Consider the following 24,948-nt stretch of genomic DNA (forward strand, 5'->3'; position numbering starts at 1 on the left):
CCTATTTCATATTACTTGCTATTTGGAAGAGGAAGGAGACAAGGGAGGAAGAAAAATTTGAAATGCAGTGTCTTACAAAAACAAATGTTGAAAACTATCTTTACATGTATTTGGAAAAATAAATTACTATTGAAATTGTTTTCAAAGTTTTGAGTTTTAAATTTCATTTCTCTCCTCTCCCTTCCATAACATGGTAAGCAATCTGATATAGGTTATACATGTGCAATTATGGAAAATATTTCCATCTTGGTGATTTTCTAAAAGGAAGAAAAGATAGAAAGAAGGAAAAAAAATTGAAAATAATATACTTCAGCATGTATTCAAATGATATAATTTCTTCTTATGGAAGGGATTTGCATTTTTTCATCAATCCTTGATTTGGAAGAGAAAATAGACAATAAACCTTTTTTTTTTTTTTTTTTTTTTTTTTTAGTTTTCTAATAAACTCTACTGAGTTTATCATCTCAGGGCCAGATAAATTTAGACATAAAATAAATGAAAAAGAATGAAAGAGATGAATAAAATCTTAGAAAAGTTAGATACAGGGGCAGTTAGGTGGCGCAATGGATAGAGCACCACTCATGAAGCCAGGAGAACCCGAGTTCAAATGTGGCCTCAGACACTTACCTGTTGGAATCTTTTACAAAATGTGAAGACATTGGAGTTGATTTGATCTGATTTTGGGCCAGAACTTGAAACAAGGTATTAGGTGGAACTGATTGAACAATGCTTGTGTTCACACCTTTAGAGAGCTCAATTATCTAAGTACTCAATGGAGTTCACAGGAGAGTTCAGGGCTAGTATGAGAACTGAATTCACACTTTCCTTAGGACCAGAGAGCACTCTGGGAGATAACCCAGAATCCCTCTCCCTCCAGAAGGCGGAGTTAACCTTTGGGAGATCACATAAATGAAGGAAGCTCTTGGAGCGAAAAGAGAAATTTCTCTGGAACATCAACAGGGCTCTGAGACAGAACACTGGAAGAAAAGACTACTCGCCACAGACTGGAGATTGAGAAGCCATGAGATGGAGTTGAGCTGGAGGCTGAAGAAAGCAGAGGCAGAAGCCAAGGACAAAGCTACAAGATTCTCTTGGAGCCAGGCAGAGAGATAGGCATCAACTAACCGGGGCTAATTTGATAAACCACCACACTTACCCATTCCTGGCTGTGTGACTCTAGGCAAATCACTTAACCCCAATTGCTTCAGCCAAAAAAAAAAAAAATAATAATAATAATAAAAGAAGAAGGAAAAAAAAAAGAAAAGTTAGGTATAATAAACCTAGAATAGCTGAATGGGAATAGAAAAGAGTATACTTTTTTCTTAGCTACAGTTGGCATGGTGTCTTCCTGAAAATTGATTATGTATTAAGGCATAAATATCCCAACCAAATACAGAAAAACAGTTAAAACACAACCTTTTCAAATCATAATACATTACAAATTATGTGCAATAAATGGCCATGGAAGCATAGATTAAAAATTATTTGGAAATTCTAAAAATGAATCAAAAAACAAATCATAGAAATAATCAGTAATTTCATTAAAGAGAATGACAACAATGAGGCAATATATTAAAATTCACAGTAAATTTTATACCCCACAGTGTATGAAACCAAGGCAATACTTAAGAGAAAATTTACATCACTAAACATATACATCAGTGAAAGAGAGATCAGATTAATGAATTGGACATAGAACTAAAGAAAAAAAACAGAAAAAGAAGAAATTAAAATTTCTCATTTAAATACTAAAATCAAATTAAAGGAAGATTAATAAACTGACAATAAAAATCTAACCTTTTGACCTAATAAAGCTAGGAGCTGGCTTTATGGATAAAAAAATAACCAAATAGATAAACTCAGTTAATTTGATTTAAAAAATAATATCAAAAGTTTAAGTAACAATCCCAATACTTTAGAAATTATTAGAAAAAACATATAAAGGAGTTCTACCAAATTCTGTTTGATATACATACCTGTACACAAATACCTAAACCTGGGAGAATGAAAAACAGAATAAAAGTATAGGCCAATTTCCTTAATGAATTTTAAATAAAACATTAGCAATATCTGCAGTATATAAACAAAGATCAAACGCTATGACCAGAAGTTTCAGGATTAGGAAAATTATCTGTATAATTGACAATATCGGTAATAAATCAACCAGAAATAATATGAGTATCTCAATAAAAACTTTGACAAAATACAATGCTCATTTTCATTAAAAATATTAGAAAGCTTGAGTGAGAAATGGTTGAATATTATGGTATATGAATGTAATAGAATATTATTAGTCTCTGAGAAATGATAAGCAGTCTGATTTCAAAAAAGCCTGGAAAGATTTACATAAATTGATTTTGACTAAAGCAAGCAGAATGAGGGGAACATAGTACATGGTAAGAGTAAGGTTATATGATTATCAGCTATGATAGACTTAGCACTTCTCTGCAATACATTGATCCAAGACAATTCCAATAGATTTGGGATAGAAAATGCTATCTGTATCCAGTGAGAGAACTATGGAGGCTGAATGTAGATCAAGGGATAGTATTTTCACTTTTTTTTCTTGTGTTTTTTTTTTTCCCTTTTGTGTCTGATTTTTCTTGCACAGCATGATAAACAGGAAAATATGTTTAAAAGTTTGTAATATGTAACCAATCTGATGATTGCTTTCTGTCTTGGGGAGGATGGAGAGGAAGAAAAAATTTGGAATACAAAATCTTATAAAAATGAATGTAGGAAATTTCTTTACATGTATGTATTTGGAAAACTTAAATACTATTGAGAAAAATACTGGGAAGCATAGGAATACATAAATACCTTTTAATTTTTTTTTTTTCAAGTAAATTGTGATTTTATTTATTTGTTTGTTTATGTGTACACAGATTCCTCTATAATTCAATGGCATGAATCACAATCTATCCAAACCTCATTCAATGTGAATCCTCTCCTTGTGTTTCTTTTTTTTTTTTTTTAATAGCCTTTTATTTACAGGATATATACATGGGTAACTTTACAGCATTAACAATTGCCAAACCTCTTGTTCCAATTTTTCACCTCTTACCCCCCCCCCCACCCCCTCCCCTAAATGGCAGGATGACCAGTAGATGTTAAATACTATTTTACAAGAAATCATCAAAGAGAACTGCCCAGATGTAATAGAATCAGAAGGTAAAATAGGCATTGAAAGAATTCATCGAACACCTTCTGAAAGAAACCCTAAAATAAAAACCCCAAGGAATATTGTGGCAAAATTTCAGAACTATAAGATTAAGGAAAAAATTTTACAAGCAGCCAAAAAAAAACCATTTAAATACCACAATAAAGATCTGGCTGCCTCTACATTAAAGGAAAGAAGGGCCTGGAATATGAATACCTTTTAATTGTTGTTGGAATCTTTACAAACTGTTAAGCCATTGGAATTGATAGACACAATAATTATCTAATTTGGCATGGTTCAATATGATTTGATCTTAGGAGGAGATATTTTGGGTCAGAACTTGAAACAAGGTACTAAGTACAACTGATAGAAATGATGCTTGTGTTCACACCTTTAGAGAGCTCATAAGTATCTAAGTACTCAATGGTGTTAACACGTTTGGGAAATTTCAGGGTTTAGAAAGAGATATCTGAATTCACACCTCCCTTAGGGCCAGAGAACATGCTCAGAGATATACTGCAATCCTATTCTCCGAGAAGTAGCATAAATACAGCTCCAGTGAGCCACTTGAGAGAGTTACTTGGGAACATTGACTGGGGTTGGAGAGGAGCACTCTGGGAGGAAGCCCACAAGTCCTATCTTTGAGGCAAAAGAGATTTATTGTATCTTCTACCTTGGTGCTGGCTGGAGTCGGAAGGACAAACCTTTGGATTTGGAGACATTCAGGCAGAGTTCTTAGAACCAAGTGGAGAGATAAGCCTCTGAGCTAACCAGGCTATATGGAAGGACACGATAAAAGATCTGAACTTTTATCACCTGGTGGTGTTTTGGAAAAAGACCACCGCAAATTGTATATGTTTAAAGCCAAGAATAAGCATCATGATAAAGATATATTTGAAACCTTCCTAGTAAGATTAGGAGTGAAGCAAGAATGTCTGTCATCACAAACCACTATTGTTTAGTATTGTACTAGAAATTCTAATTATAGCAATTAGATAAGAAAAAAAATGGAGGAATAAAAACAGGCAATGAGGAAACAAAACTATCACTTTTTGGTATGAAGTCATTTCTAAAAACATAAGGAATTGGCCAAAAAACTAGTTAAAACAGTTAACATAGTAGCAGGATTTAAAACAAAATCACTTAAATGACTAAAATTTCTATATACTATCACCAAAACTCAACTGAAAGAGATAGAAAAGAAATTCTATTTAAAATAACAGTTGATAGTATAAAATACCTGGGAACCTATCTACCGAGACAAAACCCAGAGACTTTATGAACACAATTATAAAACACTTTTTACACAGATTAAAAACAGATCTAAGTAATTGGAGAAACATTAATTTCTTATGGGTAGGATGAGTCAGTATAATAAAATGACAGTTCTCCTTAAATTTATTTACATATTCATTGCCATACCAAACTACCAAAGAATTATTTTATAGAACTAAAAATAACAGAATTGATCTGAAAGACCCAAGATCAAGAGTATCAATTTGGAAAAAAATGAAGGTAGCCTAAGAGTTACAGATTTCAAAAATAATCTAATACTAACTAAGAAATAGAGTGGTAGATCACTGAAATAAATTAGGTATACAATATGCAGTAGTAAATGAACATCATAATATATAATATTTGATAGCTTTGGGGTAATACTCAGAAGTTGACAAAAGCTTCCAGGAAAACTGACAGAAATCGTGTATAGATTAATATCTCACACTGATGGGTATGAATATGTAAAAGTGCTGAATCCCCTAAAATATAGTGGGGTTTCAGGACTTTCTTCATAGGGTTCACCAAATATTGGGGAGCAGGGTTAAACCTTAAAAATACAGTGGGATTTCAGACTAGTGCTGCTAAGTGTCTCAAAAGAATTTGTAGATTTAGACCATCTCCAAATCAAGAGGAAAACATTTTATTGCGCTACTTAAAGCAGCTGGTTATCAAAAGGAAGTTTTATTCATTAAGAAGGGGGAAGATGTGGGTTAAGTTCCTTAATGGAACTTGTCACTGAAAAGGGAAGAAGCTATAACAAGGTGGGGCTAAGTTCCTTTTGAATTAGCCCAACCATAAGGATGGCTAAATTCCTAAAGAAGTGGTGATGGCTAACTCTAAAAGGAATTAGCAAAGAAGTGGAATACCTGTAAGTTCTTTTATAGGAGAAAACCTCAGGAATTGACACCATAACTTGGTCTTTTGATTGAATACAATAATTGTGGGGCTTATAATTCTGTCAGTGCAAGGAATTTACAAGGAACTACAAAGTAATCATGACAGTGTACTTCTCTGCTTGTCTCAAGGAGTAGCTGTGGGAATTGAACTAAATAGGGCACACTGCAACAAAGGCCCACTTGAATTTGACAAAAGCCTTCTATCAATTGTCCCTCCTTATGATGCACCTAATTATCTTATTCACCCCATCAGTAAACCCACTTTATTCACCATATATCAAGATAAGATCAAAATGAATAAATTAGACTCAAAGTGTAAAAACATAATTAGTGGAGCATAGAAAGGTATATTTTTATACCTGTCAGATCTGTGGATAAGGGAAAAAAGAAGATAGAGGGGATCATGGAAAGTAAATTAGATAATTTTGATTATGTAAAATTAAAAAGCTTTGCACAAACTAATTACCAAAATTAGAAGGTAAATTGAAAACTGGAAAAAAATTATAGCAAGTTTTTCTGATAACAGATTTTGTTTCTTAAATATATAGGTAACTGATGCAAATTTGCTAAAAAAATAGAAGCCATCCCCCTGTTAATAAATGATTAAAGGATCTGAACAGAATTTTCAGAAGAAAAAAATCAAAGTCATTAATAATTGTGGGGGGGAAATGCTCTAAATCCCTACTGATTAGAGAAATGCAAATTAAAAAATTTGCTAACGTGACAGAAAAGGAAAATGACATGCTAGAGAGAATGTGGAAAAAAGGAAAACTAATGCACTGTTGGGGGAGCTGTGAACTCTTTTATTTTTTATTTTATTTTTGTTTTGTTTTTTTAAAATTTTAATAGCTTTTTATTTACAAGTTATGTGCATGGGTAATTTTGCAGCATTGACAGTTGCCAAATCTTTTGTTCCACTTTTTCCCCTCCTTCCCCCCACCCCATCCCCTAGATGGCAGGATGACTAATACATGTTAAATATATTAGAGCAGTGGTTCTCAAACTCTTTTTCTCAGTATCTTTACGGTATTAACAACTATTGAGAATATGTCCAAAGAGTTTTTATTTATATGGGTTACATAATAGATATTTATTGTAAATAGAAAAAAAAAAAACTAATTTTGAATTTGTAGACCCTCTGACAGGATTTCAGAGACCCTCCAGGATTCACTGCACCACACTTTGAGAACCACTGTATTAGAGGATAAATTAAATACAAAATAAGTATACATGTCCAAACCATTATTTTGCTGTACAAAAAGAATCGTACTCTGAAATATTGTACAGTTAGCGTGTGATGGAAATCAAAAATGCAGGCGTGCAAAAATATAGGGATGGGGGAATTCGATGTAATGGTTCTTGGTTATCTCCCAGTTCTTTCTTGGCGTGTAGCTGGTTCAGTTCCATTATTGCTCCATTATAACTGATTTGGTTCATCTCTTTGCTGAAGATGACCAGGTCCATCAGAATTGATCATCATATAGTATTGTTGTTGAAGTATATAATGTCTCCTTGTCCTGCTCATTTCACTCAGCATCAGTTCCTGTAAGTTTCTCCAGACCTTTCTGAAATCATCCTGTTGATTGTTTCTTACCGAACAATAATATTCCATATTATTAATATACTACAATTTATTCAGCCATTCTCCAATTGATGGGTATCTACTCATTTTCCAGTTTCTGGCCACTACAAAGAGGGCTGCCACAAACATTCTTGCACATACAGGTCCCTTTCCCTTTAAGATCTCTTTGGGATATAAGCCCAGTAGTAACACTGCTGGGTCAAAGGGTATGCACAGTTTGATAACTTTTTGAGCATAGTTCCAAATTGCTCTCCAGAATGGCTGGATGTATTCACAATTCCATCAACAATATATTAGTGTCCATGTTTTCTCACATCCCCTCCAACATTCCGCATTATTTTTCCCTGTCATTCTATCTAGCCAGTCTGACAGGTGTGTAGTGGTATCTCAGAGTTGTCTTAATTTGCATTTCTGTGATTAATAATGACTAGGAGCATCTTTTCATATGGCTATAGTTTCAATTTCTTCATTTAATAATTGCCTGTTCATATCCTTTGACCATTTATCATTTGGAGAATGGCTTGATTTTTTATAAATCAGAGTCAATTCTCTATGTATTTTGGATATGAGGCCTTTATCAGAATCTTTGACTGCAAAAATGTTTTCCCAGTTTATTGCTTTCCTTCTAACCTTGTCTGCATTAGTTTTATTTGTATAAAAACTTTTCAATTTGATATAATTAAAATTTTCTATGTTGTGATCAGTAGTGATCTCTAGTTCTTCTTTGGTCATAAATTCCTTCTTTTTCCACAGGTCTGAGAGATAAACTATCCTGTGTTCCTCTAATTTATTTGTAATCTCATTCTTAATGCGTAGGTCATGAACCTATTTTGACCTTATCTTGGTGTACGGTGTTAAGTGTGGGTAAATGCCAAGTTTCTGCCATACTAGTTTTCAATTTTCCCAGCAATTTTTGTCAAACAGTGAGCTGTGAACTCTTTTAGAAACCAATTTGGAACTACATCCAAAGGGGTATAAAATTGTGTATACTCTTTGATCAAACAATATTGCTATGACTAGGTCTGTAATTCAAAGATATTAAAGAAAAGAGAAGAGTACTCATTTATATAGAAATATTTATAGGAGCTTTTTTTGTGGTGCAAATAATTGAAAATTGAAAGGATGCCCATCAGTGGTAATGGCTGAACAAATTGTGATATTTTATTGTGATAGTATAGTATTGTATTATGAGAAATAATGAGTAGGATGGTTTCAGAAAAACCTGGAAAGACTGATATGAACTTATTCAAAATGAAGTGAACAGAACCAGAATACTTTACACAGTTACTCTAATATTGTAAGGATGAGCCACTGTAATCTTAACTATTGTGATTTTAGTTTGACTGAGGCAATATATAATCGCTGATTAAGCCTAGGTAAGAAATGAGTTAGAGAAGGGCCTCTTTGACCTAGTCAAAAAAAAAAAAAAAGTTAATGAGGTAGAAGATGCCCCTTAGGGTTTCTGGCCCAAATAGAAACAACTACTGTGTACATTCACTCTGAAGCAATCAGGACCCAACAGTTACCCAAGTGGTGCTTAGTCTTGGACCTGTTGTTGGTTTTTCAGTGAGAGTCAGTGATTTGAGTTTAAGGCATTGTCCTTAAAAAAGAAACCTACTCTGGAAATCCCAAGCTATTTTGAGAGTTTTAGGTATCTTGGGAGTTTGCAATGATTAAAATTTATGTTCCCTTGAGTAGAACATCTGTAGGTAAAGGTATGATACTCTGTGTGGAGAGAGGGAAGAAAAAGAAGAAAGAAAAGGAAGTTCTTCATTTTCAAGAGGACTCTGACATCAGAGAGGTGATGCCATGACATGCAAGTAAATTGGGTTTCAGTGATGGAAGCATGTTCAAAGAAACCAACTTTACTTTCTCTTCTGAAGCCATCTGGGTCCAGTGGCCAGATATAGATCAAGACAGCTAGAGATGACCCTGGATATAGTGAGAGACCTGGCCTTTTTAAGGTAAGGTCTTTAATAGGACTGAGAAAAGGTCCAATCAGTGATTATGGTAGGGTAAAAAATGAAGCAGAGAAAGACCTTTTTTATATATCAAGACCAAGATCTCCCACTGCATCCAGGGCCAAATCCAGTTGACTTGATCTGTATTTTGTCAGTTTTTAAAGAACGTGAAGATACTGAGAACAAAGGTTTGAGAACCACTGTTTAGGTAATCTCTTGTCATCTTAGTTACTGGCCTGAGATGGCTCCAGAGGAGAAAGTGAAACTGGTGACTGCACAATCTTTCTTCATTGAAATCCAGTTTACCTACATGTCTTGGCACCACCAATCTTATGTCATCGTCCCCTTTGAGAATGAAGTAAAGACAGCAAACTACTGAGATCAACACAGTGATCCAAGACAGTTGCAAAGGAATCGTGATGAAAAATGCTGTGCATCGAGAGAGAGAGAAGGAAGGAAGGAAGTGGGGAGAGGAGGGGAGAAGGAAGTAATACAGCAATACTTCAATACAGATTGAAGTATACTTTCTTGTTTTATTTTTATGTCTGTTTTCTTTTGCAACATGATTAATTTTGGAAGAAATTTTTGCATGACTTCACATTTGTAATCGCTATCAAATTACTTGTCTTTTCAAGCATGGAGGGCAGGCTGAGAGGGAGAAAATTTCAGAGTCAAACTTTTATAAAAGTTATTGTAAAAATTTTGAAATAAGGCAACATTTAAATAAAGATTTGTTAAAAGATTTGTAGAGGTGAGAAAGAAACATATGGATTAGCATTGGCTGATGTCTTCTTGGCTTTCTTATTTTCTTAATGATGCCATCTACATTTTCTATTCTTTTAATATCTTTACCTTTCTGAAATGTTGAAATTTCTAAATACCTTCAAAATAAGCACAGATTTCTTTTTTGTATAATTGATTTAATCCTACTATTATGATTTTATTTTATAAATATCATTTCAACTTACCGATAGAATCCATTATTAACATGTACATGTTATGGTACCACTATCATTGATGAGAATAGATTACTATATGAATGCTGGGATATCTGTATAATTTTGCATATTATTTGTTTCCTCTTTCCAGTTTCATCAAAAAATATTTTTTGGATTATTTTTTCTTAATTGAATTTTACAATAAGTTTTCTGCAGCCTATTTTCTCCTTTTGCCATTCTGTGCTATTTTGTGAGGAGATATTACTAGTTGGAGGTAAAAGTTTGAGACTTGCTATATAGTTCTGATAGTCATTTTCATCAAGGTGGGAATGGAAATGAGGGAATAAATGGAATCCTTGAAAAAGGCAATGTATCGAGGTAGCAAAGAAGATCTAGTAGGAAGGAAACAGTGAGTCACTAAAAGAACAATCAGTCAAGTAGGAGAATTAGTAGCAGAATAGTGCCATAGAAGTCAACAAGAAGTTAAAAGTCCATGAGATCATCAGTGTCCAATGCTATGAAAAGGTTAAGGAAAAGTGGGACAGAAAAAAATGCTATTAGATTTGACATTTGAAAGGTAATTATTAGGGGCAGCTAGGTGGCGCAGTGGGTAGAGCACCACTGAAGTCAAGAAGACCTGAGTTCAAGTTTGACCTCAAACACTTAACACTTCCTAGCTGTGTGCCTATGGCAAATCACTTAACCCCAATTGCCTCAGCAAAAAAGAAATAAAGGTAATTAGTAATCTAGGAGAGAGTGTTTTCATTAGAATCAAAGGTGAGATTGCAAAGCACTGAGGGGTAAATGAGAAGTAAAATGGAGTAATGTATATATATCAGTTTGTAGGAATCAGGTTTGCATAGGGATGGAGAATTTTTTATATTGAAATATTAGCATTCATTGTTCTGAATATATGGTTTATTATACTGCTCTCAGTTTTTACCACTGGAAAGCATTACCTTGTTAAACAGGGAAATGGCTAGGGAATTCATTAAGGCCCCCATCCTATGGATAGAAAAGGATGTGTTCAGTGATCTAGTAGATAGTGCAATGGCTTTGGAATTAAAAGACTTCTGTCTAAATGATCTTGGACAAGTTAGATCTGGGCCATTTTCTTCATCTATAAAAATATTGCAATTAAACTAGATGCTCTCTAAAGCCCTCTATCTCTAAAACTATAATCTTTGAGTCTTCAGGTAAGTAAAAGCTTTAAGAAATATAAGAATGTTAGAGAGCAATTGATCCTCATATATAGGAGGAAGGAAAAAAAAATGATTTCTGTGTGAACCTAGACTAGAAAGGGAAATAGAAAAAAATTGAAAATTCTACCTTGTTTAAAGATTGTGTTTTTTACTAATGCAGACAAGATTAGAAGGGAAGCAATAAACTGGGAAAATATTTTTACAGTCAAAGGTTCTGATAAAGGCCTCATTTCCAAAATATATAGAGAATTAACTCTAATTTATAAAAAATCAAGCCATTCTCCAATTGAAAAATGGTCAAAGGATATGAACAGACAATTCTCAGATGAAGAAATTGAAACTATTTCTAGTCATATGAAAAGATGCTCCAAGTCATTATTAATCAGAGAAATGCAAATTAAGACAACTCTAAGATACCACTACACACCTGTCAGATTGGCTAAGATGACAGGAAAAAATAATGATGATTGTTGGAGGGGATGTGGGAAAACTGGGACATTGATTCATTGTTGGTGGAGTTGTGAACGAATCCAACCATTTTGGAGAGTAGTTTGGAACTATGCTCAAAAAGTTATCAAACTGTGCATACCCTTTGATCCAGCAGTGTTACTACTGGGATTATATCCCAAAGAGATTATAAAGAAGGGAAAGGGACCTGTATGTGCACGAATGTTTGTGGCAGCCCTTTTTGTAGTGGCTAGAAACTGGAAACTGAATGGATGTCCATCAGTTGGAGAATGGCTGAATAAATTGTGGTATATGAAAATTATGGAATATTACTGTTCTGTAAGAAATGACCAACAGGATGATTTCAGAAAGGCCTGGAGAGACTTACACGAACTGATGCTAAGTGAAATGAGCAGGACCAGGAGATCATTATATACTTCAACAACAATACTAGATGATGACCAGTCCTGATGGATCAGGCCATCATCAGCAACAAGATCAACCAAATCATTTCTAATGGAGCAGTAATGAACTGAACTAACTATACCCAGAAAAAGAACTCTGGGAGATGACTAAAAACCATTACATTGAATTCCCAGTCCCTATATTTATGCACACCTGCATCTTTGATTTCCTTCACAAGCTAATTGTACAATAATTCAGAGTCTGATTCTTTTTGTACAGCAAAATAATGTTTTGGTCATGTATACTTATTGTGTATCTAAGTTATATTTTAATATATTTAACATCTACTGGTCATCCTGCCATCTAGGGGAGGGGGTGGGGGTGGGTAAGAGGTGAAAAATTGGAACAAGAGGTTTGGCAATTGTTAATGCTGTAAAGTTACCCATGTATATATCCTGTAAATTAAAGGCTATTAAATAAAAAAAAAAAAATTAATAAAAAAAAAAAAAAAAAAAGATTGTGTTTTTTTTTATTTTTTCCCATAGGAAGTGATGAAAAGATATTGGAGGGAGATTACACAAGATGCAAAGAAGCTGATGGCCATTGCTGACTCTGTGTTTACTAAAGTTACTTTTGATCTCCTGAATGGAAAGATTTTTGTTAGACATATGGAGCTAATTGAAAAGCTCAGGGAAAAAATTCTTCACTTGTGGAAATTAAGTAAGTATGAATATAGTATGTGGATTTAGGATTGATGAAAGGTTACAAAGCACCTTAGTAATAATTCTATTCTTTGTGTATTAATGCAATTTAGCAAATATTTATTAAATGTTTACTATGTGCAAGACATTTTACAAAGAAAGTGAATTAGCTTACCCTCAAGGAGTTTTCTTTTTACTGGGGAATACAACATGTATGCAAGTAAGAAATATAAACCAGTAAAATTAATTTCCAGAAATAGAGAATGTAAGGGGAATCAGAAAGGATCCTCTAGGTAGAGGAGATGAGGGGAGTTTATTCTAGATCTTGGTGAATATTTCTGCAGAGGCACAGAGGGGTAAATGACATATATAAAGCACAGTGAGTAGGCTATTTCGCTTCAATGGAGAGGTATGAACTGGAATGTATTTTTCTAGTTCCTAGTTTAGAGGATGATGCTTATGATGTTCAACAGACTAAGTTCAACAGTGGTTTATTGTTAGCAATGAACATTTGAGTTGAAATAACACAGTAGTTTCTTCAATATCAGCAGTAAAGTATGCAAAAGAGGGGCAGAAATTAAACCACAGTTGAGAATAATTAATATATATATCTGTCCGTTATCATTGGATTTTTTTTTTTCCAGAAAACAATAATCTTTCACTCCAGGAGAAAGAATTTGATTTAGAAGATGTGCTAAGTTGGAGAATCGATGAATTACAAACTTTAAAAAGAGAGAGAAAATTTGTGGAGAGTCTCCTGAAGTTGTGTAGAAAGGTGAAAGAATTGATAAAAGGTGATATTCTTGATGAATTTACATTTTAAAATAGTCTAGAGGGTTAGAGTATTAGGGTTGGATATAACTACAGAGCTTGATGTCCATAGAAGTAAATAAATTATCTGAAAAGCTGAGGAATAAATTAGGTGTTGGATGAGAAGGTTATTTCCAGCCTATTAAGAGAAAAAATTCCTAGAACATCTTTACTCATTTAAAAATATTATTTAATTGAATAGTGGGTTGACAAGTAGGACAAATATAATTGTTGTTTTATAATGGTGATGAAATTGGACTTTTGAATTTTATTTTTTGTGATTGTTGTACAGTGGACTTTGGAGATATTGAAAAGAAACATTTGGAAGATGTTAGTGGAAAGAGAATGGATGAAGCAGTTACAGTGAGGCTTCCCCATTCTCCTGCTGTGCGTGAGTACAAGACCTATTACAAACTGGACTCCTGGTTACTGGAGATGGCCAGAACAGTGGACTATTTAAAAGATAGCTACGTCTTCCAAGTCTGTTGGGAGAAAGAAGCCCAATCACTTGGGGAGAATGATGATAACTCCGAGATGCTGATTTTGAACCTTGAGAATGTATATGATGTATTATATTCTCCTTGTTACAGAAGATTTCACAGACTTTATAAGGATCTAAAATCAGGAGAGCTCACATTCGCTGATGTACATTCCGTTTTTGAAAACTTTGTAAATAAGTATGATGATCTTACTAAAGACCTCAAGATCATGTGCAGGCTCGATCCTGATGACAAGCAAGACTGGATCAATAAGCGAGTTGGACAGATCAAGGAATATCACCACTTGCATTTGGCTGTTGATTCAGCCAAAGTCATCTGCAAGGTGAAAGAGGACTTGGGTTTGTCTGGTGACTTCAGTGTGCTTCAGATATTATTAAGCTTTGTAAGTATAGATGGAATTGTTATGTGATAATCTATCTTAGAAAACTGTTGGGATTTATAAGCTTATGGCTTTTTAAGCGTCTTGTCAAGAGGCTTTTCTTGAGAATATCAGAATTTTCTTTTTCATTGATATTGTATTTTCTGGTCAGAATACCCATAGGAGTTTAGATTTTTAACTCTGAATAACATTTAAATAACTGATCTTTTGTTAGTAAAAATGAATTTATTTCCAGTAGGGGATATTAGCATTGATATCTTAGGAAATTAGAAAAAGGATTTTTTTTTTTTCTATTAGGGTTTTCTAGGTAAGTGACCTTAATAGTTTTCTTAGAAAACCTATTTTTGCTTCATTGATATGGAGGGGGAACCTGATTCTTGAAGGCCATGTCCTTAGAGCATGGACTGAGGTAGGGCTCAGAAGAGCTTCAGAATACAGTTCTGCTGACACTTCATTGTTTGAGGACTGGCCTGAGCTAAGTTCAACAATATGCCTCATGAAGGAAGTGGGTTCTCAAGTGATGAATTTTGCTATCTAGTGGCACAATAGATAGAATGCGAGGCCTAGAGTCTGGAAGATTTTGGAAACTTTGTATAGTCAGTGTGACTCTGGGTGAATCAACCTGATTTTGCTTGAATTTTCCTCTTCTATACAATGGTTATTGTAATAATAGAACTACCTCCTTCAAGAGTTATTGTTAGGATAAAATGAGATAACATTTTAAAAAGCATTTTGCTAACCTTAAAGCAGTATATAAAAGTCGTCATTTGATGATGATGATGATATACTTCTCCATTGTGAGGGTTTAGAATTTACATAAAGGAAAGGAATACTCATAAAACTGAAACATGCATCTTAGAGTCAGTCTTTTATGTTATTTAGGGAAATTGTTGTTTTCTTCTGTCTTCATGAGTTCTTTTAGGCTTATCTTGGCAGTGGTTTGCAATTTCTTTTTAAAGATGAAGAAACTAAGGCAAACAGAATGAAGTGACTTGCCTAAGGACATAAGCTATCAAGAATCTGAAACTGAATTGGAGCTCAAGATGAGTCTTCCTGACTTTAGGTCTAGCATTCCCTCCATTGTTCCTCCTAGCTGCCTCCATTTAGGGAAATTGGAATGGTTTAATTTCTCTTCATTATAGTAAAACAGTTTACAGATGAAATATTTATCTTCTTTGCATTATTGTAGCTTCTAGGCTGTGCTTTGACCCTAGCTAAGAAAGAATTTGATATGATAAATTGTTTGCTATAGATTTAAAACAAAAAATCCAGCAGACTTCAAAAACAACCTCATTCTCCTTCATCAAGAATGAGGCTCTCCATCTCTGTTTCTTTTGGGATGGCATCTTATAAGGTCTCTAGAAGTTCAGGAAGTTCAGAGGAAGAAATGCCATGTGGTAAATAAAGCTATAAATTTCTATCTATTATGTGGTTTATTCCCAATCTGTAGCAAAATTTTTGCCTTACAGACTGATGAATTTAATGCTGCCAATGAGAAATTGGATCGAATCAGCAATCAACTCATACAGGCAAAACAGTTGCTACAAGATATTGATGAGACTCGTCGTCAGTGTCTTGAAGAAATCTCACTGAGGAAAGAATTCATTGGCTGGGTCAAAGAGGCTCTTGAAGGTAATATTAAAAGAATTTTAGGATGCCAAGAAACCAAATCAAATTTTCTTGATCACAAATCTTCTAGTTAATCTTGTGTGATCATAAACTTCTCAGCGCGTGTTCCTTTTACCATGGTAGATAGACATCATTTTATATGCCCTGAGATTTGAAAGGCTAATTAGTGTAACTAACTAAACAAAAGTCTTCTCTCAAGCACAACACAAATAAAAGTCATCTGACCTTTATTTAAAGACCTCTAATGAGATCCCCTCAAATTCCCAAGACAGTTTATTCCATTTTTACAGAACTCAATCATTATAGACTCTTTCTTCATATCAAGTTTAAGTCCATCTCTTTGTAACTACACACCTTTCTTTTCCTCCTAATCCCTGCTTTTTCTAGACTAAATATCTCCAGTTCCTTCAAATCATGCTATATAGCATAATCTCAGATTTCTTTACCATACTATTTGACTTCATCTGAACATTCCAGATAATCAATGTCATTCCTAAAATAAAGCATCCAGAAGTAGACAAAATACTGTATGGTCCACACATCCTTGTCCTGTTTACTATATTCCCTTGAGTATAGATCAAGATAAAATTAGCTTTTTTGGATGCTTATTTCCTCTTGATTCATTGAGTGTATAGTCTGCTAAACTGCCAGATCTTTTTCATATGAATTGTTCTCTGTATAATTGACTGATAAAATTATTCAGATTTACAGGGTCAATCAAGCACAAACTCTGAGGGTACTCCACTAGAGACCTACTAAGATTATGGCATCATTTATTTATTTGATTATTAATTTTTTTGGATCTTAAATTTAGAAGTATTAGCGTTTTCTGTATGTATGTATGTCAGTAACCCTGTTTTTTAGATAGCGAAACTAAGGCCCATAGAGAAGAAGCATATTGACCAAGGTCAAAAACGCATAATAAGAGACAGAACCAGTATTCAAACTTAGTCTTTCAAATCAAGCATTTTTTTTTTTTTTTTTTTTTTACACCATGTGAACCTTAATCCACCATTGGATTAAGGATTAATTGGGCCATATCATCAATTTCAAATTATCATTTTATCCATAAGAATAGCATGTATTGAGAAGGGGGGACCAGTGTCATGAGGGGCAAAGTTTTATTGAAAGTAATTGTAATGCCATTACAAAAGCATACAGGAATTCAGCAGAGAAACAGAAGCAAGGAGATACTTTTATCCAGCTTTCAGTCATAGATGTGCTAATTCTGTGGAAGGAGTGATTCTCTGTTGATCAGATTATTAATGACAAGATTACCAGTCAGCAATGAATTGAGGAGTTTATTGTCTTATTGTATTATCATTATTGTCTCAGGAGTTTGATCTGTGGCAGTTTCCTGAGGCCAGAAGCTATCTGACTGAGGAGTGGTCAGACACTGGGTTGTGGGGGTTTTCTGAGGCAGATTCCAAAGCCAAAAGATTTAGATTGCTGACTTATTGTTAGAATAGAAGCACCCCCTTAAGGTCAGGGAACCCCAAATCACTATATTTCCCTAGAAGCTATACTATATCATATGTGCCTCTACTAGATGTTCTTTGTTAGGATCTAAGTTAATTAGACCTCAGACTCACTTACCATCCTAGTAATCTTATTAAACAAGAAAGTGACTTTGTCAAGACCTGTGTATCATAATGACATTCTGATTTTCTATGATCATTCCTTCCTTTTTCTAGACAGTAATTATCTTTTCAGTAATAATCTAGAATGAAGATAAATTATTATCAAGCTTGCCTAGTATATAGCTAGCATGAATATGACACTAAATTTATGATCTTAAAAAATGGGAAGAACTGATCTTACTTTCATTCTGTATCATCTTCTTTTAAGTGATTGCAATTTCCAGGAATGTAGTTAGTTTGAATCAGTTCATCAAGGACTATTTAATCTTATCTTACCTTCCTCCTTATCCTAAATATCAGTGCCTTATTAGTCATTTTCTCTTGGACTTTCTAGTTCATAAATCCTTTTCCTTGACAGCAAAAACAAACAAGAATCAAGTATTTCTGCTATTTTTGGTCATGTGTTATCTCAAATAATGGTCCTACTCTTTTTTCTTCAGGGTAGCTAAAGAAAGATTGTTATCTTTCTGTTTGTGGTATGTATGAAAAAGATTTAGGGTCATTTTTCATACATTATTTCCCCTCCCCCCCATTTCCTTAGTTTTTTAAAAATCCCAATTCCTACTACAGTGTATCCCTTTCTTTCACGTAGGGTGATATTTTATAGTAAAATTATTATTCCCTTAATTTTTATTTTAATTTTTTACAAATTATATTAACATTAACATTGAACATTATTGTGACCAGAAAGTTTCATGATAACTATTGTGATTTTAACTAATTTCAACATATAAATATCCTAACCACTTTTTGGTCACCCTTTCCAAGATTGTAGAAAGATGCTTTGTTTTTATCCACTTCATTTTTCCTGTTATAATTGTAACTCATATGTATGTTTTTTCTAATTCTGCATTTTTCACTGTGTGCTAAGGGTCTTCATTGATTTCATTATATTCTTCATATACTTGTTGGAATCATAATTACAGTTTTCCATTATTTTAAAGAACTATACTTTAATCTTGCCATTTCCTTAAGGTTGGATATTTACATTTTTAGAAATTACTGCTGTTGGAAATTTTTAGTTTTTGAAAATTATATGCAGTCTTTCTATAAAAATATAAAACATAGTTTTCTTTTAAAATTGTTAATAAAACTTTCAGGGTATATTTACAACAATAGAGTGATTGTATCAAAGAGTATATGTCACTCAGTGTTCCTAAACACTATCTCCAGGATTAAAGCTTTGATTTTAAAGGAATGAAGGAAGAAGGGAAAAGGGAGAAGAGAAAAAGTGAGACATAAAAATAATTAGAGATGGGAATAAATAGAGTAAAAAGAGAAGAATATGTCATAATGAATTATTAAGTGTTCTTAGTTGATTCCTGTATTGTTCAATAGCTCCTATGCTACTTAGCTGTTGCTTGCCATTTTTTAAAAGTCCCTAGTGAGATTTACAGGCTGTCTCTAATTCACTCAAAGGATTCCTTTGTGGTAAATAAATAGGACATAATCAGTTTTTGTTTCTATTTTTTTAAACTGATGATAGTAAACTATGACTTGTTCAAGTCTTTGTTGCATTGATAGTAAAATTATAAAGAGAAGTGAATTCTAATTTTTTGCGTAGCATTCAGCTGCACTGAATCTCCCATAGTCATCATAATCCTTTTGTCATTTGCACTTTATCTGAAATAAAAAAAAGATCAATAGCTCCCCATTACTCATTACTTATCAATTTTCCATGCCAAATATTTTAGGAGAGATCATTGGATGAGCTTTTAGTATCACCATGCTGAAAGAAATTAAATTGATCCTGATATTTTCTTTCCAAGATATTAATGAACTAAAGGTGTTTGTGGACTTGGCCTCTATCTCAGCGGGAGAGAATGATATGGATGTGGACCGAGTGGCATGTTTCCATGATGCTGTACAAGGATATGCCTCAATACTATATAAACTTGAGGTTCAGGCAGACTTTAGGGAGTTTATGGAACAATTAAAGGAACTGTGGAAAGCTCTGGAAAATGATCAGCATCTACCCAAGAAACTGGTAAGCATCAATTCAGGCTTCAGAGGAACATAACATTTCTTTTCTGTAGTTTTTAGGATTTTCTCTTTTGTGCTTGTTTTGGGTTCATTTATTTGTTGATCTTAGTTCTTTTTTTTAAATGCACGTTAAGTTGTATACAGTAACAAAAAGTTTATGTGATGATCAACTGTGATAGACTTGGCTCTTTTCAACAATGAGGTGATTCAAAGCAATACCATTCTCATCCAGAGTGAGAATTATGGAGAATGAATGTGGATCAAAGCATAGTATTTTCACCATTTTGTTATTGTTAGGTTGCTTGTTTTTTTTCCCTCATTTTTTTCCTTTTTAACCTGATTTTTCTTGCATAGCATGATGAATATGGAAATACATTTAGAAGAACTGCACATGTTTAATCTATATAGGATTTTTTGCTATTTTGGGGGGAGAAAGGGAGAAAAATTTAGAACACAAGGTTTTGCAAAGGTGAATGCTAAAACTATCTTTGCAGGTATTTGGAAAAATAAAATACTATTAAAAATAAAATTAAATTGCACATTCAGTTCATTTCAGATGACATATCTGAAGAACAAATCAGGGTTCTTAACATGCTTGAAGTTATGCCTCTTGATAAGATAGTAAGAAGTGTTTTCCAATAAAAGTACTTATAGATGAGATATCCAATAGATGCCTATTTGAGAGTTGGGAAAACTTAAGCACAGAAATATACTTGGTCATTTCCATTTTAACCATTGAAAGAAGTTAAATATAGTAAAACCACTGTTTTAAACATCTCCATTGCAAAAAGAGTGTCTAATGTTTGTGCATTGCCCTCTCATTTATTGTTCTTCCCCATTATTCTTATCATATACTAGTTGACCTCCAGTTTTACAATGCAAGGCAGAATGGTTCACTTCAGGAAGTAAACTGGGATTGTGTCAGTCCTTGTGTTTGTAGGTTTCTTAGGAGAATGAATGCAATCCTTCAAATTTTCCTCTGTGTTCTCTTCTACTTTCCCATCAGCGTGATTCTGCTCGACACCTGGAGTGGCTAAAAACAGTAAAGGATAGTCATGGATCTGTAGAATTGTCATCCTTGTCATTGGCAACAGCCATCAACAGCAAAGGCATCTACATTATCAGACCTCCCAAAGATAGTCAAAAGGTAAGAGAGCTGAAGTTCTTATCTGATGGGGCTAAATGTTCCTAATAATATTCTTATCACAAAGAATTTGAAGGAAACCATACCCTCTTCTGGATTTCAATTAGTACCTTTCTTTTTATTTTAAAAGCACATGTTTGAGCATTTTTAAAGATTCTCCAAAGAGTCTTTTTTTTTTTTTTTTTTTGGTGAATATAGATCCTATGTTTTTTTTTTTTTTTTTTTTAAGTCAGATCTTTTTAGCCACTTCTGCCTCATTTCTCAAGAATATGAGTTGCTTCTAAAATGTTCCCACAACAGTTTATCTAGTTCATTACTTCTGATCTTAGTGTTTACTAGAAATTTGGAATAACTGAGGTCCTGTGAACTTCCTTCCTTGTTCAAGTCCATATCTGAGCTTCTAGTTCAGACTTTTATCAGGATTGTCTAGTGGCATATACTAGACACAAGTGTTTCATCATAGTCTAATCATAGACACAAAATGAGCTTTTATTTTCTTTGAACCTTGAGGCTGTACCTTTCAACAAAGTGAATTCTCTTATATGAGGGCATATTGATTTTCTTTTTTGAAAAATCTTTTCTAATGTAATTTCTGTTGACATTTCTTGTGTTAGGATTCTTACAAGGTGCTAAGTGGAATTGAGGAAACAGTGATTAAATCTAGTTTAGCATTGATTTGTTGTAGGATTAACTACAACAAATATTGGTTTTCTAGTGATATAATGATTGCTGTGTACTCAATGTACAGCATATAAGCAAGAAGCTCTCAGGGCCAGATACACAAGCCCACTAGAAACTCTCAGAGTCTCAGCCAGGATTCAGTCCAGGAGATTTCCAAGCCAGAGAAGGCAGCTTAAATTCTCGGAACCAAGGAGAGAGATAGACCTCTATTAAAGCTAACCGGGCCTCAGGAAAAGAGACAAGACTTTGAAGGAAATAATAAAGGATTGGGACTTTAACTCCTGGCTGCACTTGTGATTACTCTGAATGAAAGTAAGGCTGCTTCCTGAAGCCCCCCAAGAAACCTGCTCCCAGAGAACTTTACATTTTAGAGAAGAATACTACATTCTTGTTTTTGCATTTCTTTCTTTCTTACATTTCTTTCTTTTGCATTTTCTTTCTTCCATCTTCCATTCCTCTCAATGAAACATTCCATGTAACAAATAAAGAAGAGTTCAGCAAAACAAATCATCATGTTATTTGACTTTGACAGTATATGCAGTGTGACATGTCCATAGTTCTAGCACCTCTCTAAAGAAGGGAGGGGAAAGTTCATTGCTTTTCAGCAATTTGTTTTTCTCCATGTCTAAGCTGCATTTATGATAATTAATCATTTCATGATTTTCTCTCAGTGGTTTCCCCATTGCCTATTATAGCAAATTAGCTAGAATTTTTGTTTGTCCTTATAACATTGTTACTGTTTTTGCACACTTATCTTATTCCCGTAATAGGAGGATGGATACTTTTGTTTTTATCTTTATATTCCTTTATACCTTTAATTATAGTAGGTGCTTAGCAAAGAGGCAGCAAAGTTCTTTCTTAATGAGAAATTAATGATTTCTTTCTTTGGCAGTGAATGAATAGCTATGAAATCAGAAAGATCTGGGCTATACTTTTTAAAGTCCTTATTGGGAAGTAGATGTTTTTTGGTATTAACCATAGTGGTTCTTCAAGAAAAACTATGACTTTGGGACCTTTTGTAGGTTTCCCTGGACACAGTGTTACATTTGAGCCTTCCTGAAAGACATGAAGACCATGAGGAAGTCCGCCATTATTCCTTAGAAGAACTGAAGGAGCTTCTCAATAAGTTGATGCTGATGTCTGGCAAGAAAGACCAAAATCATGTTGAAGTGGATAAATTCTCAGAGGTCAGAATTTTGTATCTGTTTTAGGGCCAGGAAGTATCTCATTCAGTCTTTTTTATTTGGAGACATTTTTAAATTTCATCTCAAGTTTAGTGGTTTGGGAAACTGAAAACAATACATATTTTTAATTGACATGAAAAGCAACAGAACATAAGACTATGAATGGTCAAAGTGGAATAAGCTGGTGTTATCTCCATGGTGATATGTGGTAGTTGGCGTGTTGGCAGGCAATTTCTTTTTAAGATCTTTTAAATGAATTTCTCCTTGTTTTCTCAAGGAATATATCCATATAGGGTAGAAATAATATAGTGGGCAGTCCTTGATGGGAAGGTTAACTTGTTCTTTTTTCTGCTACACTTAATGATTTGGCAAAGAATTCAAACTGTCCAAAAAATTCAGTTGACCATTATTTATGTAAGTCATTTATATACTAGTCTTTTGTTTTAATGCAAGTTTGTTCTTGGAAGTTGCAAACATTCAACAAATGATATGTTTTCTTCCCATCTTTTGGCTTGGAAGGGGCTATAGACTCATTTTGTTTTTAACTTTTAATTAGATGAGGAAGTTGAAGTCTTTTTTAGGGAAAGCAGCTGAAATAAGTGGCAAAGCAGCTGAAATAAGTGGCAAAGCAGCCAAACTAAGTGGCCAATCCAAGAATCCTTCCATATTATTTTTAACTATTACAATACAATACCAGATTATGCTGTCTTAAGATTCTCCTGTTAAAAACTACCCTCTATTTTCATCTTTTCTAGGTATTTTGTAATATCCAGAGACTTGCCCAAGCATTTATAAACCTTTATACTGCTGGAAATATGCTGTTCAGGTCTTGGACAGCTACTGTATATTGTTCTCCCAAGAGTCAGATTTGCGTACAAATGAATTTCCACTTAGAGACTGTAGGTCAGCTCACTGGAAATGGGGAAGTAACTGAAGTCCTAGCAGCCCTGTGTAAGCAGATGGAACTCTTCCTTGGGAACTGGAAAAGATTCATGATTGAGAAGCGATCTAAGTATTTTTATCTCAACTATTACACTGCTGAACAATTAGTTTACCTCTGCATAGAGCTCAAGAAACAGAAACCCAGTGAAGCTGCCTTGGCTATGCTATCCTTCATCAAAAAAAATTGCACCAAATATGATGTCTTAAAATTTTTGAGTACAACTTATGGGAGACATCATATGGACCAGGTCAACTTGGATGAATTAAAATTGGTGCTGTTCTCTGAGTCTGAGCTAATGGGCAAGGTCAAGGTAGTGTGGGACTTTTACATGAGTTGTATGAGTGCCTTTCTACCTAATTGCTTGAATATTGACACTCTTGGTCTTTGCTTGGCCTACCTGTCAGAGATGGGAGAGGTTCCCACTGAGCGGCATCTCCCACAAGGCTTGCAGGCTGGCCAGCCTAACCTCATCACCTGCCCTCATTCTGATGTGCTATCTGTAGCCCTGGCTATCTACATGGAGTCTCCTCGCCAGCCCCTGCCCAGCTATGATGAGGTGTTGCTCTGTACCCCTTTGACAACTTATGAGGAGGTGTCACTGTTCTTGCGCCGTTGCCTCACTCTAGGGTACCAGGGGCATAAGGTCTATAGCCTGCTGTATGCAGATGAGCTTAGCTATGAAGTGAGCTGCCAGGTGGAAGAACTGTTTCAGAACTTGTGTGTGCAGTGCCACAGGGAAGACTACCGACTGGTGATCATCTGCAACAGTGATCGAGAACATTGTTATATCCCATCTGTCTTCAGCCAGTATAAAGTCCTCATGACCCCTCAGCAGTTTCTTAAGGATATTCAGGATTATCTGCAAAGTCATTACCAAGTCTCACATCATATTCATTCAGCAGCTTCAGTGTTTAAGGATCGTGTCTGTGTGAAGGTTGTGACCTCCAAGAGAGCAGGCGTTGGTAATGATAGCTTAAATTTACAACTTTAATTTATATTTCTTTTTTCTTTTGAGAAATTAAAGATTCTTGACATATTATCTTGATATGTGGTTACATTTATTTTGCTGATGGAGAAACTGAGGCCCAGAAAGCTTCTAATTCCTTAGCTATGTGTCAGTGATAGAAAAATCTTTTCTTTTCCTTTTGTGATTGCTTAATTATTCCTTACCTCTTCATGATGAGACTTTGACTTTCAAATTATGTTTTCAGTCTCTTACTTATATATAGTATATCATTCTACTTCCTCATTTATAATCTAAAGAAGACTCTGTAAGCCTCCTTGATAACTATCACCTGTAGCATAGGATAGGGGAAAGAACATTAGACTAAGAAGAACTGAATTCAAATCCTTGCTTTCCCAATTTCTAGTTGTGTGACCTTGGTCATTCAACTACCTGGGTTAGACTAAACGTTTTCTAAAGTTTCCACAATTCTGACATTTTAGGGTTCTATTGTTGCCTTCTTTTTTTTTCTTATACAGATG

General features: G+C 34.2%; 1 protein-coding gene across 1 annotated transcript in view; it reads left to right on the forward strand.

Annotated features, from left to right (window-relative positions):
• The window catches only part of RNF213 (ring finger protein 213), a 174,073-nt gene that overhangs the window by 72,964 nt on the left and 76,161 nt on the right, over nt 1–24,948 (forward strand). The window contains 9 exon segments of the mRNA XM_031965590.1: nt 12,415–12,434; nt 12,436–12,589; nt 13,215–13,364; nt 13,673–14,262; nt 15,729–15,891; nt 19,298–19,515; nt 20,518–20,658; nt 22,359–22,523; nt 23,276–24,425. Coding sequence (XP_031821450.1) covers nt 12,415–12,434; nt 12,436–12,589; nt 13,215–13,364; nt 13,673–14,262; nt 15,729–15,891; nt 19,298–19,515; nt 20,518–20,658; nt 22,359–22,523; nt 23,276–24,425 — 2,751 coding nt within the window.

Source organism: Sarcophilus harrisii, chromosome 4 (genome assembly GCF_902635505.1).
Source record: "Sarcophilus harrisii chromosome 4, mSarHar1.11, whole genome shotgun sequence".
In the NCBI taxonomy this organism is placed as follows: Eukaryota; Metazoa; Chordata; class Mammalia; order Dasyuromorphia; family Dasyuridae; genus Sarcophilus; species Sarcophilus harrisii.